This window comes from Vidua chalybeata, chromosome 4 (genome assembly GCF_026979565.1).
Source record: "Vidua chalybeata isolate OUT-0048 chromosome 4, bVidCha1 merged haplotype, whole genome shotgun sequence".
Taxonomy (NCBI): domain Eukaryota; kingdom Metazoa; phylum Chordata; class Aves; order Passeriformes; family Viduidae; genus Vidua; species Vidua chalybeata.
In genome coordinates this window covers 5947793-5969084 of record NC_071533.1, presented here as the reverse complement: position 1 = coordinate 5969084, position 21292 = coordinate 5947793, and the positions used below count along the sequence as shown (strand labels likewise).

The 21292-nt window shown below is 45.2% G+C and overlaps 1 protein-coding gene across 3 annotated transcripts in view; it reads right to left on the bottom strand.

Annotated features, from left to right (window-relative positions):
- Window positions 1-1185: 1185 nt before the first annotated feature.
- Window positions 1186-21292, bottom strand: part of AFF1 (ALF transcription elongation factor 1) — a 67575-nt gene continuing 47468 nt past the window's right edge. Inside the window, exons 8-21 of one of the 3 annotated variants that reach the window (XM_053940129.1) lie at window positions 18955-19009; window positions 18783-18826; window positions 17231-17387; window positions 15096-15974; window positions 13360-13457; window positions 11309-11549; window positions 10425-10516; window positions 9773-9836; window positions 9090-9226; window positions 8801-8872; window positions 8118-8211; window positions 7972-8015; window positions 6959-7203; window positions 1186-4350 (exon numbers count right to left, since the gene is read on the bottom strand). In XM_053940129.1, coding sequence (XP_053796104.1) covers window positions 4229-4350; window positions 6959-7203; window positions 7972-8015; window positions 8118-8211; window positions 8801-8872; window positions 9090-9226; window positions 9773-9836; window positions 10425-10516; window positions 11309-11549; window positions 13360-13457; window positions 15096-15974; window positions 17231-17387; window positions 18783-18826; window positions 18955-19009 — 2344 coding nt within the window. In that variant the 3' untranslated portion in view covers window positions 1186-4228. The remainder of the gene's footprint in view (window positions 4351-6958; window positions 7204-7971; window positions 8016-8117; window positions 8212-8800; window positions 8873-9089; window positions 9227-9772; window positions 9837-10424; window positions 10517-11308; window positions 11550-13359; window positions 13458-15095; window positions 15975-17230; window positions 17388-18782; window positions 18827-18954; window positions 19010-21292) is intronic. The other 2 variants (XM_053940130.1, XM_053940131.1) reach the window with 2 other exon arrangements.

Sequence of the window (21292 nt, the reverse complement as noted above, 5' to 3'; positions counted from 1 at the left end):
AAAGTGCAATCAACTCTAACTCAGCTGTTTTGCCAAAAATGACATTTGCTTTTAAAAAGGATAAGCCAAGCCAAAGGCAGAACGCAAGCTCATCTATAATCAATAGAAAAATCTTAAAATAAATTAAACAGGATTGCAAGATTAGGTTTGGGCAATAAAGACTTGATAATTAAAGAAACTACAACAAAGTACTAATGGAAAAATGTTTTTGGCTGTGTTAGCCTGGGGGGCCACTGCCCTGGGCAGAAAGCCAAGCAGGGCAGCCAACACTTGCTATGGCCCCACATCCTGCCTGGCTTTTGGATGCCCTCCCTGCTGGCATGTTCAACCCTATTTCCATCCCACCCCCAAAATGAACCCTCCCTGCTTTGCCCCAGCCCACAATCCAAGAGTGCATTTCTATGCACAGCACCTGGAACTGCAGCACTTCCAGTGTCAGCATCCTCTACAATTTACACAGTGCATGAGAAAACCACATCCACTATTAGCAAACATCCTGGGGGCAATGCCTGCTGCAGAACAGACCTGAATCACAAATTGTATCCCCATAGTGCACAGAGATGCCAAAACCATTCTTCCAAGGAACAGCTTGGAAAACAAAAAGTGGGAAAAGCCTCCAATGAGAAGTACAAGGCTGTGGCAGAGATCCCCTTGCACAACCAATGAGACACTGGTACAACAGGGCATGAAACCCTGTGGGATTCCCTGAGGGAAATCCTCCTCACAGCCCTTCAGAAACTAATCCATCAACCGAGCCCTACAACACCTTCATGGCAAACACAGAGCAGGACCCTCCAGCCACCACTTCAGCCTCATATCCTGGTTTTCTAATTTACCCCGTTGGACTGCCTGAAACCAACCTGTGGCATGTTCCTGTCAGGCTCTGCTGGCTTCAGCAGCTGGCCCAGCACAGCCTTCCCTGCATAGGATTTGGGAGGGCAGGAGGAACATGTCCCAAGTCGTGATGCTCCTGCCACTCTGAGCATCTACATTTGCACCACTTTTGGTCATTAAGGAAAGGGCAAGGGGTGACAAACGGGGCAGCAAAGGGAACAAGAGCCTTCTTGTACAGAAATTCATACCTAAACTTCATTCAGAAGGGAAACACTAAGGCCATTCAGAGAAAAGCTACACTAGAATTTCTCTGCAAGAAGCTGAGAACACAAGGACTCTTGAAACACCTCATAACAAACATTCATTTATTGTTTATTTCCCCCATATGAATCAACCATCTCAGAAATTCCATCACACACAGGGGAGAAAAAGGTTATATACAAGAGGGACATACATCCCCAAAATAAGATGTACAGATTTATCATGGAAACCAAGAGGGAGGGGGAGAGGACAAAATCAAAAACAAGGACATTGCAGTCAGACTTTGACTTTCAGTTACACAAGAGATCTCTATCTCCATGTAAGTGGGGTTTTCAACTATTAAATAAATGGCATCTTAAAAATAGAATATTTGACAATTTCAACGCATGTATTATTATTTCTTTTAAATAAATATTGCATGGAAATGATGCTGCTTTGCCACCATAGCTGCCTCCGTTCTTTCTGGGATTAAACAATCACCCCTGGTTTTCCTTGGATTAATGGTTTGCTTCTGAATGGCAAATGCAATTCCCTCCACTGCTACATTTTGATTTCTGTTTTTATTTAATTTTTGTTTGTTTTTTTAAAGGCCTGAATAGACCCAGGTGAAAATTATGAGCTTCCTTCCTAACCCTCTGCAGGCCTCTGACCTGGCTCAAGGCTGAAGTAAGATGGCTTTTCATAAAATTTCCTATTATTCAAACAGTCTTTCTCTGTTTCTCTGTGTCCTGAAACAAAACCTAGCTTCCTGCTGTGGAGCTTGGGAGTGATGCTCCCACAGATTGCTTTAGAACTGAGAGCCCCCAGAGAGCTCCCACACACCTGTGACACAAACTGCCTGTGATGTTCTTTCCCTCAAAGCCCAGGGGAGTTTGTCCTGGGAATGGGAGCAGCCCTCACACAACCACTTCTGCACAGCAGCATGCACCTCTCCTGGCAGCAGGGAGGGACATGGATGCACACAGAAGGAAAGTACCAGGACCCCCCTGTCCCTGCTGCCCCTTATGCTATCCCCTAACACTCTGCTATGGTTCCTGTGACTCCCACAGTGGTTTCCAGGTTCAATAAAGCTTTCATCTTTCCTCCTCCTCCTCAGCTGGTGATCCTAGAAATAGCTTTGTCTGGAGACAAAGTCCAAAGCTGGCATTGATCCACCAAGTCTGGGATCAAGTTCCAAAGTGCACATCAGCCTCCAGGCTGGCTGCCCATCCCCACACTTCCTGAGAACAAAACAGTTAATGCTGAGCCCTTCTCTGACCCTGCTTACTCTGAGCAGTCGCTGTTCCAGGGGACAGGAGTGCAAGCAAAGCTTGATAGGTAAAATGGGGATGGGGGGACATGGATCTTCCTTCCACTCATTAGGACAGCGCATCCCTGAAATGCTCTGAGGCTTTTAACAAAGTGAACGTAAAAGGCCAATCCCTTCTAGGTGCAGAAAGGCACAGCCATGATCCTGGTGGTCCTGCACTGCCAGGGAAGGTGACAGGAGAGTTCCTCTGTGCTCAGAACCAGCATGCTCCCATCACCTCCTCCCAGAACCAAGAAGAGCCCAGGCTTCCCCTGGCAGAGGCCACTTCTACAGAAACTACTTCTGGAAATGCAAACCTTTTGCTGATATTTATTCACTGTCCATTTTCATGAGCCTCAAAGCCACGAGCAAGTATTTTACAAAGGGGGTACTTCTGCACATCCTGCAGACCTGTTCCTCCCTAATAGTGAAATTATGTGGAAAAGGGAGCTAATTCTTTCTCATAAACACAATTATTTTGGGATACCATCCTTCTCTTCTCCAGTCCCACAGGTCAGTGAGAGAGAGGGCAAGGGATGTGAGAGGGGACCAGCGGGCTAAGGCACACTATTGAGTATGAGGACGGCAGGATGCTGCTGTCACACCACAAGGAATCTTTGGGTAGAGAAGGGTGTCGTCTCACTGAATACACAAATGCCATGGGTGCTGCCTTCACTGATACTGTGATGGGGAAAACAATGCTTGGAAACAGCTCATTATTCCCTTTCTCATTCCCTTGACAGGTTTTTAAGTCACTATAGCACAGCTGAGAGAACACATGAGTTGTTTCTGACATGAAGAAGACCCTACTTTGGTATGAATCCTGCTCTTAGATATTTACCAAGACCCTCAATGGTTTCAGGCAAATATCCAAATGCAAAATTTATCTTATGTTCCACATCCAGCCACTTAATCCCTCCTTAACCAGAAGCAAATCCTTCCCATGGAAGCTCTTAGAACAATGTCCAAGTAACTACAGTGAACCAGTGCAGCTTTCCACCCCCACCCACCAAAATGACAAAAAAATCAGCCCCACAGAGAATCCTCATGGTGACATCTCTCAGCAAAGAGGCAGAGCTATTCCAAACACACCACATCGTTTTGCCACCCCAACTGTGTTTGGCTTGCAAGGCTAGAGCTGAGCCAGCCCCTCAGTAACACAGCTGGAGTGCCCAGGGCATGGATGTGCATGACAGCACAGCAAGGAGGACCAAAGCAGTGATGACTTGAAAAGAAAACTTGCAGCACTGAAGGCAGTGGCTTCCTCAGTTTTGTCAGCTGGCTGGCAAAAGCAGGAGGGTGAGGTTGGAAAGCAGGCAGATCCTTTTGCTGCTTTTCCTCTAACATAACGCTGTTTGGTGCTTGATGAGGTTGCTACTTGCTCTCTGAGGAACAAAGACACCAAGGATTGCATCTGTGCTTGCAAAAGCAACTCCTCTGGCATGTTTCTGGGCACACAACTGCTGCAGACTGTGGGATGTTGCATAACCACCTCTGGAGGCAGATTTCCTTCTTGTCAGCATCATGTGCAATTATTGTCCTGCTGGTTATTTGTAAAAGAAATGTTTATAGACCATCAATACATTGGGCCATTTAGACAATTCATTGCACTTCATTTTAAAGGAAGGTGCCATCCTCTGTCTCTTCTTTTTCAAGGTAGCAAAGTGCTACCCTAGAAAAACACAGTTCAAGGGTTTTCCAGTGTAGCCAGATAACTTCCAACTTTATTTAAAATATTTCCCTTGCAGGTGCTCTGTATTGAACAATTAAAACAAAAATTAAACTGTTTCTGAGGCTTCAAAAGTGCAAAAAAACTTCAAGGTATTTAACCACCTGGAGAACCAGTTAAGGCATATTTGCTTCCAGTCTCAGCCACTGTAATCCCTGTCTGATGTAGTGTACCAGGTCTGTCAGGCTACTGGTCAGTGCAAGAGCACTTGTCGCTCTGCTGAGTTCAGCAAAAAACTCTGGGAAAAAAGAGAGAGAGAGAAAACATTTGGTTGGTTTCATGCACCAGGCACACCTGACAGGTGAGGAATGACAGCAGCAGCACACAGTCAGCTGGCCAGTCCTGTTAAACAGTGCTAGTGCAGAGAGCTCAGCAGTGTCACAGGGCTGGGAAGGGTGACAAGCACAGCAGGCAATGCAGGCAACAGGAAAACATTTACACACACTGAGACACCTCCTCATGTCCTGACTTTAAAGGACAAAAGACTCCGTGGTAGGGTAGCAAAAGTTTGGGTGTTTGCACCACAGTCCCTGCTTCAAGTTTCTCCCAAATTCTAAACAGGACAAATTTGAGTGTCTTCCTGAGCAGCACCCAGAAGCACACACAGCTGTGGTCCCTTTCTTTCATCCATCCTCAAACCTTGGAGATGTCAGGATTTCTCTATTTGTGTAGCTTGCCAGGTTATATAGAGCTCTGCTTTGGATTGCTTATAGCCAAGCATGTCAGGCAGATCTCACATTCCTCCCATCCCACCACCTCCAGGCATCCCACTCCTCCTCCTGCACAGGAGGAGGCTCTTGCAGCACGCCTGACCCTGCTGTGAGGGGCTGGCAGGCTGCAAGCCCTGTTCTGTGCTGGCAATCATCTGTGCAGGTGACCATGAGCTGTGGGAAATTCTCTCACCTATTCCTTTGCAGTTACCTTTCCAAGATCTTCCTGCATGACTTACCTCCCACTGACACAGGCCCAGTCCCTCACTCTTCAGCTCAAACATGATGCTACTGCCTCTTCAGAAACTGGTAATTTTCAGCTCTCCTTTTTGACACCCAAAGATTGAAGCTAGAGGTGGAAAAATTCTGCTTGGCTGTGCAAGGAGCTCTTCAGAAACAGAGTGCACAACACTTCCTTTCTAATACTTGCCAATGCAGAAGGAGAGAACACATTCCCTCTGATTTTCCTGCTTTTGTTTACAGAATCCATGCCCTCCATGGGGAACAGAAGGAACTCAAAGCCCCTGTCTGAGCAAACAGAAGATAACCTGATCTGTCAGCACAGCATCATGTGAAAGGAGAGGGACTTCACATTCATGCCTGCAGCCTCAGCTTGTCCTTGCAGGGAGAGACCAGAGCATGAAGACAACCTGTTACAGCCTTGTGATCCAAAGCGCTGCTCTGAATTACAGTGAGGAGCTGGCACCTGTCAGGGGACCCTCCAGAAGGCACTTCAGCTCTGCACCAGTGAACTTGGACAGCACTTACAGCTCACTGCTTTCCAATAGCTTAGGACTTCCTTGCTTATAAGATCTTGATAGCTAAAGGCTGCTGCTCTTTCTTCCTCTTCTTATGCCCTATGAATTGCATAAAAGAATCAAGGATGTGGCCTTATTTATTTGCATTTTCACTCTCTGTACCTCTTTGTATATTACATTGATTATCAGAAAGTTCCAGTTCTGAAATGCTTCCAACTGTCCTGAACAGTACACCACCAGCAAGCCTACATGAGTATTTACTGGTCTCCTGCACAGATCCACTCCCTACAGAGTATTTAGTACCCCAGCCATCATCCCCCTACATCAGGACCAGCCACACAGAGCACGTTTTGAATTTAGTCTTGACTGATGCAAGGCTGTGCTCAGGCTGCCCTCCCACACATTTTCCTCCACGACTCACTGCTCTGGCTTATTAGCACCATCCACTGCTTCTATGGGACAGTCTTTTATCAGTCTTTTGAGGGCAGAATTGGAAATGCCACACATGAACTGCTGCTGCAAGCAAAGATTTGCTCAAAGGTGACTTGGAAAGCCTTTTGATTTTCAGCAACTGCCTCATTAGTGTGAGGATTTTTACAGCCTTCCAACAATCCAGCCGGGCACATTGTGCTTATTTTCTTTTCCAAGTTTGCCAACAGGTCATGGCAATGCATCTCTTCACCCACACTGGCCCACAAAACTTTGTGTTGTGTGGAAAATGACACTGCTGAGGCCATGTGGGATGACAAGGCCACAGGCTGGACTGCACCTACCCTGTGGCTTGTGTGTATTCACCACTGCTTGAACCAAAGGACAATAGAACATTTTTAACAAGAAAACTGTAAAACAAAAAAGTTGCAGCAATTCTAGGAATTGCTGCTGGCAAATACTGGGCATGTGCCCAGCAAGGACTCAAATTCAAGTGCTGCTCAGCTTCTCTGTTAGGCAGAGAAGCCAACTTCACCATTTTCAAGACAAAATGACCTGGAAATTTGACAAAAACTAAAACACAAGGCTACAGGCCAAAATTAAACTTTTAAACAAAGCGAACCAACTCAGAAAAGCTCAGTGCCCCAAAGGGAAAGACGGAAAACACCCAAACCCCTTCTTGTGTTACCATGAAGCAAGCTGGCTGGTTTCCTGCACTCGACACCCTCATCCCTTAAGCTCTTGGACATTTGAGGATGCCAAGAAAACCTTTTAATGGGAACACTCATCAATATATCACCATCAAGTATCTCTGCCAATAAGCCCTGGCAGAGATATTCAACATATTTCATGCTTTGAACTTTAGGTATAGTGCTTCTTGCACTGAGTGTCAGGATTGAAGCAAATACACACAACCATGAGACAGAAAAGACAAAGGGCAAAAACTTACCTTTATTCTTTCTGGCCAGTGCATCAGCCTTTTCCCAAATTTCATATGCATGGAGGATATAGGAGGTGATGTTGACATAGGAAGAGGTGACACTGGAGATATGACAGGAGACAGTGACAGTAGAGCCAGTGCTGTTGCCAATGCTGCTGTGGCCAACGCCATTGCTATCATTTGATCCTGGCTGAGAACTCACAGATCCAGCAGGAGAGGGTATTGGAGAAAGAGGAGAAGGCAAGCCTGTGCTTCTGCAGCAGAAAAGAAACACCATCATGAACATTCAGCTTCAGAGCTAAACATCTTTCCACAAGGCTGCCTCATGCCAGGAGCTATCTGGTGTCACCCAGGCCTCCAGCATGGAGTGGACTGCTGAAAAGTGAGATGTGTTCAGCTACAGCACAAGCAATTGTACTTCGAGGGCAAGGCCAAGTTTTTGGAAGTGATTTAGAAGGACTCTACTCAACAAGAGCAAATGTGGGACCAGACACCGAAAAGGGCCACCCATCCATCTTCCAAACTCTACACCTCCTTGTGAAAGTCTTCACCAGATTACCCAAGTATTTTCCCTAATGCCTTCCAAATTAGACACACTGAAGCTCCCCTCCTGAGGAGGCTGGGGCTTTTGGCAGCTCCTTAGAGCAGCCAGGTCAGCCTACACACATTTATTTATAGACCCAGGGCAGATAAATGTGGTCAGCCGGCTGCCTTCCAGACACAGCCTGGCTCATCACACCCCCGCCACTTCAACCAACCTAATTTTAGTCACTGGTATGACAGGGCTTCCACCACTGCTCTCAAGAGACCATTTACTTCTCAATGAACTATCCTGTGCAAGGTGGCCAAAAAAATGTAACTGGAATCAGCACCACTGTCAAAATCCAAACAACCTTCTCTTGGCCACAGATTTTGAAAGACAAAAAGATCTTTCATTTCCTGTCACATCAAATAACCACAGAACAGCTCTTACTCATTGTCATTGAAACACAGACACATGACAACAAATTTTTAAATCTTACCTTGCAACACCTGGAGAAGGTGCTTGTATTACTCTGAAATTACTCTGCAGCAAGGAATAAAAGTCTAGTTAGTTTTGGCTTGTTCAGCTGACATCAGTAACTACCACAGCCATCCAGCTGGCAGCTCAGTGATCCCTGTGCCCTACCTTGAAGTGGTCATTCAGGAGTCTGGAATACCTCATTGCAGTGTCCTTTTTGTAACCAAACATTGCCATGTGCAGAATGGACTGGCAGCGCATGCTGTGGACAGAAACACACCCGAGTGTCAGTGTTTGTGCCCAGCCCTCATCAGCCTTGAGGGATGGAGGCAGGCACACTTCAGTTCTACTGGAAGGTCAAGAAAGCTCAGAATTTCTTCTCCTTCTGATCATGATAAAAAAAGACTTTGTGAAAAAAAAAAAAATCACAAGGGAAAGAAAGAAACAAGGAAGGGCCTTTCATACAAACAGGTGCCCAGGCTCTCAAAGGTGCCAAAGGCTGAGTAAGTCCCCATCCAGAAATGCCTTATCCATGCTCAGCTACAGTTTCACTTACACAGCTCAAACATGGGCAGCCAAATCACATTCTTTCACCTTAGGTGAAACCCCTTATGTGCTCTCAAGTTACCCAGAGATCAAATTTTAAAGCCTGTGCCTTCTACACGTGGTCCCTTGTGATCTCCCAGCTTACTTTAGAGATGTTTCAATTCATTCTGGTTTTTATATTGTTGTTTTTTTTTTCCTTGCATAACTCTAACTCCCATTTAACTCATTCCTTCCCCCCTGGAAGCAATGGATCTTTCCCTCAGTTTCAAAGCAGTGCACAAAGGAACAGAAGCACAGTTACTCACCGTAACACAGCAAAGATTTTTCCGTGTGAAGAGACTGAGGAGTCTGCAAATGGTTTCAAAGTCATAATGAATCTAGGGAAACAAAATAAACAGGAACTTGTCAGCCACCAGAGCACTCTGAAGCCCCACAGTTTATGAAATAACAGTGCATGCCATTATCTTAAAGACAATTGGAAAGTCAGGAAACCTGCCCTTAGTCCTTAGTCCTGGCACAAGGAACTTTGTAAGATCTTGAGCAGAGGACTGTGTGCCCTCCCCTCTGGAATGTGCCCCTCTGAAAGCCACTTACTTGATGAGAACTATGGTGTCACTGAATATGCTGTAAGCTGATTTTGGTTCCAGCACATCTGATTCCAAGGCAATCCCATATTCAATGAATAAAAGGGCAGCCTCCAGGTACTGAAAGGCCTTTCCAGTCTTGTCGGTCTATTGGGAAGAAAATTCTCACTTTTTTACTAAGACCAAACACAATTCTCTCAAGCATACTTGAATTTTCTTTTCTTCCTAGTTAGGCAGGATTTGAAGAAAGAAAAAGATTTTAGTCTGGCCTCTGGGTGAAAATCAAAGGGTTCTCAGCAGAACCCTTAATGTGATCTCAGTCTTCAGCTTTGTGTGCTACATTTGTCTCTCTTTGCTCAATGGTTTCCTTGAGTAATTTATTATCTTTCCTGACTTTTTAAACAGTTTTAAAATTAGCTGTTCCATCTGTTTTCCAAGGATGCCTTTATAACTCTTAGCAAAGCTAACCCTTGACAATGTCAGTTCTGAATCTCATTCTCTAGATGTGTTGGCTTCCAAGAGAAACAGCTGAACATCTGGTAAATAAAGACAGCTTCCCAACACATGACTGAACACACTCCATGCATGGAGTATGGAAGTCATGGTAGCCAGTGAACCTCACTCCCACACACACAGGTACCAGGGCTGAGTGAAGGAGCTGGTCAGCGTTCCCAGCACAAGGTCAAGACCTACCATTGCATCAGCTTTGTGCTTCAGCCTCTGGGCCTGTTCAATGTAGTATTCCTTTGAATGTTGCCTGAATTGGGGACAGAGAGGAAAAACAGATGAAAAAGGGTAGGATAATTATCAGTTTTACTTTCTAATTTAGAGGATGCTATGGGTTGATTGCTTTCTTTAAAAATATATGTTGGAATAATATTGAAAATTTACATTTAGAAATAAAAAACCACCAGAGGTTGGGCTTCTATGGGAACAAGTTCAATTTCCATTTCCATGGAAAGACAGTAGTTACATCATCTATCATTCCTCAAGTACAGACCCATAAATAAATTTTAATTGAAACAAAGTAAATTTGGCAGCAATCACACACTTACCTGAGACCAAAAGTTGTATTCAACTTACTTGCTCACAAGAGAGAAGGTCCCTAATTTCCAGAATAGCTTCCCTCAAACCAAAGCTATTGTAAAACTTTGCTTTCTTGTAAACGTTTACTTTGTGGTGGGTAGGCATGAGAAGGCAGTACCGGGCAGATCTCACACATCTCTCTCCCTCTCTTTCCTCCCAGAGAAGTGCTCATGAGAAAGCAGAAGCCAGGGTAGCCTCATGGCCAGCCTTGCCTCATGCCTTCAGAAAGTAAAGATGAGGGGCATCAACAAAAACTTACTTTTCAAACTTGAGCAGAGGTCTCCTTGGCTTAGAGGTACCATTTGGCAAAGAAGGCACTGGGAAAGGCTTTGTGACATCACCTGCAGATCCCTGAAAAAGGACAGAGATAAAGCTGGTTAGAGAGATATGCCTAAACCAATTCCAAAGCCCAGCTTTCCTAAATTTCAAGTGAAAATGTTCATCTGTCTCAAGCCTAGTCTATTCTCCAGGGTCTCTTCCCCAGCAACCCCTGCTAGCTTCTCATGCCTAACACCATTCAAACTTCTCCCAAGCTCAGAGAAATTCAGCAGCAGGTTTCCTTGCACAATGACTAAGAGAGCAGTGCAAGCAGCACAGTTTTCATGTCCTCTAAGCAAGGCAGAATGATAAGATCTAGTCACACTTATTTCCACCTTAACCACACAACAATTCCTGATTCCCCATTACTATCTACAGGGAAAAGGAAAAAGCAAGGAGTTAGAGCCAGCTAATACAGTGTCCACAGTCTGGCTTAACACACACAGAACAACATCCCAGACCACACACCTGAGCCTCCAGTAAACAGCTGCATAATCAAATTTTGTAACCCAGAAATGCAAAGAACCAGCTGCAAGGATCATGAACCATTTTGTAAACAAGCTATAAAAGCTTATACCTGGGTTGTAGTCAATGCCACAGGTTGCTTGTTTTCTTATTTTTAAGCAATCTCCTCTTTCTTTTTATAAGCACACTTATTTTTACACCAATACACCAGTATTGTATTAGCAGTTGCCTACAATCTGAAATGGTAATTAGCACAAACATGATTCTCATGCCTTTGGAGTTTACAGAGTATGTTTCTGATGAGAATCACATAGCACCCATGCTGGAGGAAACATCCCACCAGTTATCCTGGATACCTACTTTGATGCCCTTCGACAGTTCTGTATCATTTCCCTCCACTTTCCTGTGCTTGGCAAACAAAGGATCCTTGTGGTTGCTCTTCTTCTTGGCAGGGTTATCCATGGCAGGTGGCTCATTAGTCTCATTTCTGGATCTCTTTTGGGTCATGTTGGCTGATTTTGGGGCAGGTTGTGCAGCAGACACAGCTGGCAGTGGTGGGAGCACCTCTTTCTTCTGGGTTTCAGATGAAGCTTTTGATGCTCTGGAGATTGGAAGCAAATTCATGAATATGATGTACATACAATGTAGGGATTTTTTACAAACTTAATTACATCATGTCCCAATTCTCTGGAAGTGTTCTGGTTACAAGTGTTTGCTCCAAGGACAAGTTCTGAGGCTTATTCCTACTTGAAAAGCAGCTTGTTTGTATGTTGATGGTAGGTGAAAGTTTGCTGTCTAAAGCACAATGAAGCCCCTGAAGTTTCATTTCACTTTTGTTGAATTCTTTGTATTAACACTTGTAACCAGAACATCACGACATTGCAAAAAAAGCATGCCTCCAATACAGCCCCTTTTCACTCAGTGAGGGAGGTGATTACAGTGACTAAAATCCCTGGAATAAATCACCCAACAAGGCAAATGAACTGCAGCACTGCCTGCCTCTCTCCCTTTTGGTAGATGGTCTTTTCTGTGGTCAGAGATACTCACCCTGACACTTGATTCTGGGTGTGCCTTGATAGTAATAAGCTGAGTTCCTCCTTTAAGACACGCTACATCAACTAGACAACACTCACAAAGTTGAGAGAGACTTGAAATGCTATGCTTTTAAATGGCAGAGATTATTACATTTAGTCACATTAGATTTCTAATCATCTGAAGTTAGGATGAGCAGCCCTAAGTAGCACCAAATAGTTCTAAATTTTGTTTCACCACTGCTCATTTACATATTTTTATTCAGTTTCTCAAAATTTCCAAGAAAACACTGAGCAGGGAATCCCAGCTTGTGGACTGCAACATCAGAAGAGGGAGGAAATGAAGTTTAACCCAGTGAGGAGACTGAGGTGTGATGGTGCACATCCTGCCTCATTCTGTTGTGCATGGGACAATCCTCTCCCCTCTTTCACCACACACTTTTCCCATGGTTTGGTCCCTACTCACATCACACACATGCTCCCAAGCTTCTCCACCTTGGCACAGCTGATGCTCCACAGAGCACAGAACCATCACCCTCTCCTCAAAAATGCGTCCTATCCTTCCCCCTCCAAAAGCCAGAACATGATTAAAACAGGTGCTCATTTTCACTGAGAAAAAGGGAGGAATAAGCCCCAGAACTAAAGCTCTTGCATTACTACCACAGTTCAAAAATCCCTTCATGCAACTAAATGGTAGTCCCAATTCCTCAGAGCTTCCAGAGTGTGCCAGTGTTTTCAGACAAGCAGTTTACTCCTATTGTCAGGACACAAATCTCAACACTACATACCAATCCAAGCCAACACCTCAAATTCAAGCCACAGGCAAGCAGGAATTGAATGCAGCAGCCCATGACTGAAGCATGAGTCTCCCCTCTCGGGAACACTGCCCAGTTGGAAACAAGCTCTTGGAAGAGCTCACTGGAGCAAAGGGCTAGCCAGAATGCTGGCAGTGCTCTGGTATGCAAATTACAGGGGAAGCTCCAGCAGAGCTACCAGAAGCACTGCAAATGCTACACTGGGGAAAAAGGAGGAATTCCTGGTCACAAAGGCCACCTGAAACTCCAGTCAGGACTCAAAAGGCACATTGGTTTTGTGTCCATTGGGTCACTCAGGAGAACAAGACAAAAGACAACAGGATGACTTTAGTGGAGAAAGGAAATGCTCACTGCCCTTACCCACCCACACCTACAGAGCTGCTTTCTGGACTGGTTGCTTCCAGGATGTAAAGGCAAATCTGCTGTTGGATAGGTTTCAGAAGGAACATTACATTAGAAGCAAACTCGTGAGTCTAAGGACAGGAGATACAGTTCCTTGATCTTAGCTGCTTAGGAAAGATTTGGATTGATGCATCCTTCTGCCATTCCACCACTGTATACTCACTTCAATTTACTGGAGTCTTTGTTAGCTGAAGACTGCAATGATTTGGGTTTTTTTTCCGATTTCATTTTCTTCCTATCAGTTTCCTCCTTCTCTCCTCTCTAATAGGAAGGGGAAAAAAGGAAACATAAAATCACTTAGGTTTTCAAAGTTCACATAAAATACAGACCAACACAGCTAAGTTTGATTGAGTCTGGTTAAAAAAAGAAGAAAAGATACCTTATTGGAACCAACAAATTGCAAACCCACAGCACAGAAGATACAGATTGCAAGCTCATTGATAAGTAACCTAAAATGACATTTTATCTAATTTTGCTTGGATAGATTAATTGCTTTGTAGTGGCAGGGATGGAACTGCTAAACCTGTTGCTACTAACAATAATCAAAAGCAAGGCACTTTCATGTGATATACTCCACAGAGGTACTGCAGATGTGCAGGGGGTTTGGTTTTTATCACCAAGAAGCTGATGTAGGTGAAATTTTAAAGCACTGGTAATCTGGGCACCCCAGAGCTGGATGCAGCACTGCAGGTGGGTTCTCACCAGAGAGGCATAGAGGGGCAGAATCCCCTTCCTCAGCCTCCTGACCACACATCTTTGGATGCAGCCCAGGACATGTTTGGCTCTCTGGGCTGCAAGGACACGCTGCTGGGTCGTGTCCAGCCTCTCATCCAGCAGAACCTCCAGGTCCCTCTCCGCCAGCATGCTCCCAGCGAGTTCTTCCCCCAGCCTGTACTCTGGGACACAGCCAGCTTTGTGCCACTCACAGGGGTGTGCTGTGACACAGAGTCTGTCTCTGGCAGGGTGCTCAGGACAAGGCTCCAGCACTGAGATCACATCCTTACACTGTGTTCCAGGTTCCACAGTGCCACCAAAGCAGTGTCTGACAGCTGTACCTGACCCAGCTGGCTGCCGCGAGGCCTGAGCCCCCGAGGGTACTGACAGAACTGACAGTGGGGCTCTGAGGGGGGTTTTCCTGCAGTCAGGCACTGAGATTGCAAGAGAAGACATGTCTAACATCAAATAGCTCTCTCCTGTGTCTCTTAGATTGACTGCCTGTTTCCCTTTGTCCCATTGCTCTGCAAGAGCAGGAATTTCTGGGGTTTCTCAAGTTTCTTCACGATTTCCCTGCTCTTCTCAATTCTCCCTCACAGCTACAGGAAATTCATAAAGTGGCAAAACTAAATGAAATCCAAACCAAGGTTATTCATCCACCCATGCTGAGCCACCTGCTCTGTGAGGACCAAAAAGGGACTCAGGGACTGAAATATCCAGAGGGAATACCCATTCCCCACAAGGTCTGCAGCCAGCTCTTTGTGCAGCTGACCCAGCTGGCTGGAGGTATATTCATAGTCCCCTCTGGGAGTCAGCTTTTCAAAGAACACTTGTGAGCAACGATCACCTCAGTTAAATAAAGGGTTGTCTTGCAATTCAAGGGAAAGCCACTGTTACAACTGGTTCTATTGTCTGAGGAAACCAGGATTTCAAGAAAACAGAGCAAAAATATATTCTAAAATACTAAAACATGTTAGACAGCTTACAGGGTTTTTCATTTGCTTAGGAGGGGATTTGTGACCAACAAGAAACATCTGCAGACTCTTTTGCTTCACATTCCCCTTGATAATAGCTTTATAGAAGGGTAGTGGCTCTACTCCCAACCTATTAAGTGGGAAGTCCACGTAGGCTTTTCAAACATCACATTAGTCCTTGTACTAACCCACCTCCCACTCCACTTCTCACCTTCTTCTTTGCAAGGGACTCCTCAGGAGTGTCTGTGGCTTTCCTCTTCAAGTCCTGCTTCCTCACACCAGGAAGGTCCTTGGTCTCTGCTTTCCTCTGGTGCCCATTTTTCCTGGGAGGCTGAGGGACTTTTTCCAGGTGACAGAGATCTATTTTCACCACCAGGTGCTCATGGGTTGGGGGATCCCTTACTGGTGAGAGCAACTTCTCCCTGAGAGGCAAGGGCAGTTTCTCCTTGTGCAAATCCTGAGGCCTGTGGCTGCTGGTCCTGATGGGGGCTGTGCCCTGGCCCTGAGGAAGGGGACTGAGAGCATCGCGTGCCTGGGCATCTCCCATGAGCCTGGGCTCCAAGAAAGGTTTGGTGTTGGCCTGGTGGGAGCCCTTGTCCTTTTTTTTCTCAGAGGGCTCTTGAAGTCCTGGTTTCAGGTCTTTTTTGTCACCGGATTTTGTCTTCACTGTTTTTTTGACTTTTGGCTTGTCCCTGAAAGACTGGTCTGTGACCTCCAAAGGACCAGGCTCACTCTCCACCTTCGGGACCCTCTTGGGCCCCTCGTGCACCAGGGGCTTGCCAGGCCTTTTGATCCCCACAGTCTGCCTGGCCGAGGGCTCCTCGGCGTGCGCGGGAGGCTTCTGGCAGCTGCCTTTGGTCGGAAGAGGAGCCTCCTGAGGAGCCCTGGCCACTTGGCTCTTGTGAGGAGGCTCCCTCAGCTCAGCATGCTGCTGGGAGGAATTGCTGCTGATGCTCCTCTCCTGCTTCTTGCCCCCCTCAGGTCCATCCCCTCGGGCAATGTCACTGGGGCTCTCTGTTGGCACTGCTGGTGGGTTCACCTTGGTCAGCCAGTTGTCGAGCTGCCACTTATTAGAAGTTGGTGGCTCGGGCTGCAAAAAGAGACAAAAAGAGAAAGGGAGGATTCAAACCTGATGCCTTTATGGCATCCTAGCACAGCTTACCAGAGCCCAGGGACTGCTGCCTAGAAGTCTCAAAGTGTTTGCTTTTGCATGTGAAGAACTGACTATAAACAAACAGGCCATGTGCACTAACTTACTCCAGAGCATCATGGATGAACAGCTGGCTGAATAAAGAAAGGACAAAAAGGTCAGTGGCAGGCAGAATTCAGTAAAAGAGGAGAAGTATAACATCTTCCTTCAAAGACACCATATTGCAGTGGGCAAAGTCTGTAACTCAGCTGCTGGAGGGCAAAAAGCATTGGAGCGAGATGGAAAGATAGGCTGTCTCAAAGCTTGTTTTTGGCTTCTCCCTGTTCATGCACTTCTAAGGTGAAAAGAAAGAGAGCTAGAGCTGAGGGGAGGAAAAATAAATTACAAGGGCTTTGTAAGAGTACCTCAAAACTGCCAGTGGATTGTTTTGCATCAGTTGTGGTCTGCAGACGCAGCCATGTACTTCCCAGTAGCCTGAGAACGTTTTGCAAGCTGGAAGAACTGCTGGAAAGCATGGGACATGAGCACTTCTGCAGCAGATTTTTTTAAAAATGCATGATCTCACAATTATGAAAGTTTAAGGCACCAAGTTCTGTTTGTCTGCTTTCCCCAGTCAAAGCCTCAGAAATGCCAGTGCAGCAGTATCCAAGCCAAATTCAACAGCAGCAAGACTAAGCTTATTCCAGCCCTTCCTGCAGGTCTGATCCCTTCAGCTGCAACCTGGGAGAAGCTGAATCTGTCACTCAGACACAGCAGCTGCAGGGAGGCAGCAGCTTCTCTTAAATTATCAGGAAACTGGTCTCACCCTGACACTGCCCATAAAGGCACCCAGAAAGCCTGCACAGGCAGAGGTGGGTCCCACACAGCCCAGATGTGCTTTCTCTCTGTGCCTTCTCTTGTCTCCCCAGTGAAGGCACTGATTCCTCCAGGAGAGCTAGACAACTGTGCCAAAGGACATGGGGGAACACTTCCAGGCTGGGCATCTGAAAGTCTAATTAAGTTGGTAGTAAGGGTAACAAAGGTTGACAAACTCTAGAATGGAAGCAAAGGGCAAGAAAAGTTGAGTGACGCAGCAAAGATGTCAGGAGGACACCTGAACAATGACAGTGTTCCAGGTCTGCTGCCCTGACTGCATTGAGACAGCAGAGTGAGGCAAGGGGCTGTGGGAGCAGCCTCTGCCTTCCCTTGGCATTCACCTCGGGTGCTGGTGCTCTCGGAGGGTCGTTCGCTTCACTGTCACTCGAGCGGCTCTCTGTCTCCGAGTCTGAGGAGCTGTCTGAGTCACTGGTGCTCCCTGACTCCGAGCTGCTGGAATGTGCTGATGCCACACTCTTGGGCTGGGACTGTAAGGAACTGCAAGGCCACCATGAGATAAAATTAGAAAGCAGCATGGCTGAAGGTTACTTACTTATTATATTGACAGTTTTATTCAAAAATAAAACTGAAACCCCATGTTTTGGCACTGAAATGAGGGGAGAAGGCCAGAGAAATACATACTCAAAAAATAAAGCACCAGAATAAAAAAAATGCTGGAAATAATAAAACCTTCAACTCCAACCCAGTCAAATATGTAGCAGGATGCCACTGCTACAATGTGGAGCTGCATTTTGCTAACCAAAGTTTAAAAAGCACTGAAACTGCCCAGTGCTTTTCTAAAAAACCCAACTCTCAAAATGAAAAATTTCCAATAAAAGCGAACAAGGCAGGAACATATATTTCAGGATGGTTTCTGTTTTTTGTGTTCTCCCTCTTAAGTTTTCACTTCATCTGTGTTACTTGCTCAGGCTGCTGTCAGCACTTCATTAATAGCCACATCAGGCAGCAGCATTTCTTGCTCTAACAAAAAGTGTTTTTCTCCACACTGACAATGGAGTGGATGGAATCAAGGAAGAGCTGCCCCTTTTATGCACAGTGTTCTTCTTTTGGAAATGGGCTTACAAAATTAAAATGTAGATATTTTAATTTTGTTTTTTAACTTTGGTTTCCCACATCAGTATCAACTGTATGAGTTGGAGGCAAGCTCCTTGCTGATCCAAGACTGATATCATGAGAACACTCCTATTTTAAGAGTTTGCAGAGACACAGATCATGCCAATTATTGGTGTGCTCCTCTGCAAGTCTGACTTTGTAGACTACTCTTGTGCTTGAAGAATATACATATCAAGCCAAAAAAATCTGTATCAGTGCTCTCCTTTAGGAAAAAATTTGAGCTTTTCCATCTTTCCTCCTCAAATGCTGGCATATGGCTGTTCAGTCTACCTTGAATATTGCCTCTGACTAACAATACATGGCAGGAACTGCTTACAATCAGCTTCCCTATCAAGAGGGGCTGAAGCAGCCTCAATGAGTCTTCCTAACCCTTTCCTGTTCTTTACCCACTTGGCTGTTTTGGGCTTCCTTCTGAGCTAAAACGGGACTTGCATTTCACCCATTGCCACTACAGCTGAAAATCCCATTAGCTGCAGTGTGATCTACAGGCACACTCGTGGATGGAGGAGGAGAAGAGAAAGGAGCAGTTGAGGAAATACAGTTCTGGTTCATAGGCAAGGTCCAGCATGCCTGGATAACTTATTTCTAATTGGAGCTCTCCAGGAAACCCCACAAAACTAAAGCTGACTTTCAGGAGCAGCCAGAAACCAAAGTCTGTAGCTACAAGAGAAACCAGGAACCCTTACCCTCCTACCCCACATATAAAAAGCAGTTTTGTTTTTCTCCTTATGTGGTCTAGCTAGTAGTTTGGGAACAAACCTGTACCTTGGAGGAGCAAGTGAAGAAGGTGACTTTTCAACAACCTGTTTTGTTCACAAAGACAAAGAGGAGAGGGGGAGGAAAGGTTAGCTCAGAACTCAGAACAATGCAACAAGTGGTGATGTTTAAAGGGAAGTCTGTGTGCCTAGTGTATAAAACAGCTAAAACCGACTTGATCGTCACCACTCTCTTCACTATCACTGAGCTGCAGGTCGTCCTGGAGCATTCTGAAAGACAACCAGAAGATAAATATCAGCCAAGGCAGACACATTTTGAAGCAGCAGGCACTGATAAAGATTTGGTTTCTACTTGCCAAAGCAAAACAACCTCCCCCATCCTTTCTGAACAGTTGGCATGCTCAGTCTACTAAACCCTGTCATTACCTGAAATGAACGGTTAAAATGTTTAACTTTTTTTTTTTTACTGGTACAGTAAGAGACTCTCATGCAATCAGCCTGCACTGGCTCTCCAAGGGACAGAAAGCATCAGGAGCACCAGGAGCTGGGCATGTTCACATACTCTGCTCTCAGGGGCTGCGAATGTTCTTTCTGTCCCAGGGGTTCTCATTTTGCTGCTCAAGTCTCCTATCACACATGTGTAAGTCAATGCCAAGGTCAAGCTATCTCCCATCTCTTCTCTACTCAATGAACTCCATGCTCCTGCACATTTCAGCAGTACTGTCAAGCAGTTCAGGTATTCAGAGCAGTTTATAGGTGGGGAGGCACAAGCTCTGTTTCACTATTGCTAGAGAGGACAGCAGGCTGCCCACAAACATTTCCAAAAGCATCATTCAGTCCTGTGGCTGCAGGTGCTAACTACTGTTTGCAATTTTTAATTAAAATGCTGGAAGGGAAGGAGAGGGACCCAAAGCTCTCACAGATTGTTATCCCCCTCTCTGGCAATCATGCAGTCATCCAGAAGGAGTTGAAAAATAGGCAGGTAAAATGTGGCTATTCAAAAGTATAATTATTCAAATCTTGAAACTAGCTGGCACTTGACTCCTCAACCCAGAGGATTATTCAAGTGTCCTTCCAAAGATGGGATCAAAAGCTAGAGAGCTGAGACAGAGATTTTAATCTATCAGGTCAAAACTCCACTTATTTCAACTTCATATCAAACCAAGGGCTTTCTGTGAGAAATTTTTCTTGTGGCCAAAAAAGAAAAATATGGCTCTGACCCCTCATGTCAACATGTTTTATAGTGAGAAAACAACTATAAACGATCCCCAGCGAACCACACCACCCTGGAAAAAGGGGAATAAAGTAGAAAAAAGTCAGTGCTTTCTTTGTTCAGGCATTTTGACTGCCATTCCCCTGTGATCTACCCTCCACTGCCTCACTTCCTCACACACCTTCTCGCTGGAAATCACCTCTTGCCTCTTCATTTAGAATAAACACTGAAGGGAAGCACTATGAGACACCACCTTGGAAAAGGAGAGCTCCAAATTTCCTACAGAAGGCAAACAGCCCACAGCCTGCAGCAATCCTGCATGAGCCAGCTCTGCCTGTGGGCCAGAGCCCAAGCTCACTGCCAGACTGATGAGGCACAGACATGAAAAAAGAACAGTGACAGTACAGGCACTCTCCACACTTCTGGGCAGTTTGGCTAAGCATCTAATGGTATCTCAATGAATCCTTTTTATTTTCTTTCACAACTCCTAAGGGGAAGGAGTCCTTCAAAGATGGTAGTGAAGAAACTTTCAGGGATGCTAAAACATGCTGAAAGGTTTTAAGTTTGGTTTTGGGGCATAGTTTGTTTTTTTGGTTTTGTTTTGTTCTGCTTTAAGAATTGTGGACTAAAGACATTTCATTTAGAGGTAAGAGGATAATCACAGAATCATAGAATGGTTTGGGTTGGAAGAGACCTTAGAGATCATTTCGTTTCAAACCCCTGCTCTGGACAGGGACATGCAAAGACACTACCTAGAGCTCTTTAAATCTGATTTAGCGGTTTGTAATAAAAACCTTTTCCACCTGAGCTGCTGGTAAATAAAATACATCAGCATAAAAGAACACTGCAACTACTTATGCTCTATTTGGGATCAAGGAAGAACACTAAAACTTCAAGTGATACTTCTGCAAAGCCAGTTTCCCCAAAACAAGGTTTTGACAAATTGTTAAATAGCCTAGTTAAGGAAAATAAATCTGTCTTAATAATTTTAATGCTCCAGTTAGCTCAGGAATTAATGGATGCCAAGGTTTCATTCGCAGGACCTGTTCATTTGCAGCTTATATACACACCATTAATCTCCCTAAAGCTATTTAAAAAGAGTTCTTTTAGTGAGAGAAGCGGCACTAAATTTATTATCACTTGCCAAACAACCTCACTGAAAGCACAGGCTGGTCCCTCTCTGCTAGCCAGGTTAAAGATGCATCACCAAGAATAAGCTGGCATGTCCCCTTTTCAAAAGAGGGCTGCTTCCATTCCAGCACTGCCAGGTGCAACCTTCAGGGCTGCATTCAAGAATGAAATCCATCTGGGAAATCCCTGCATGCTCTGAAAAGCTGAAT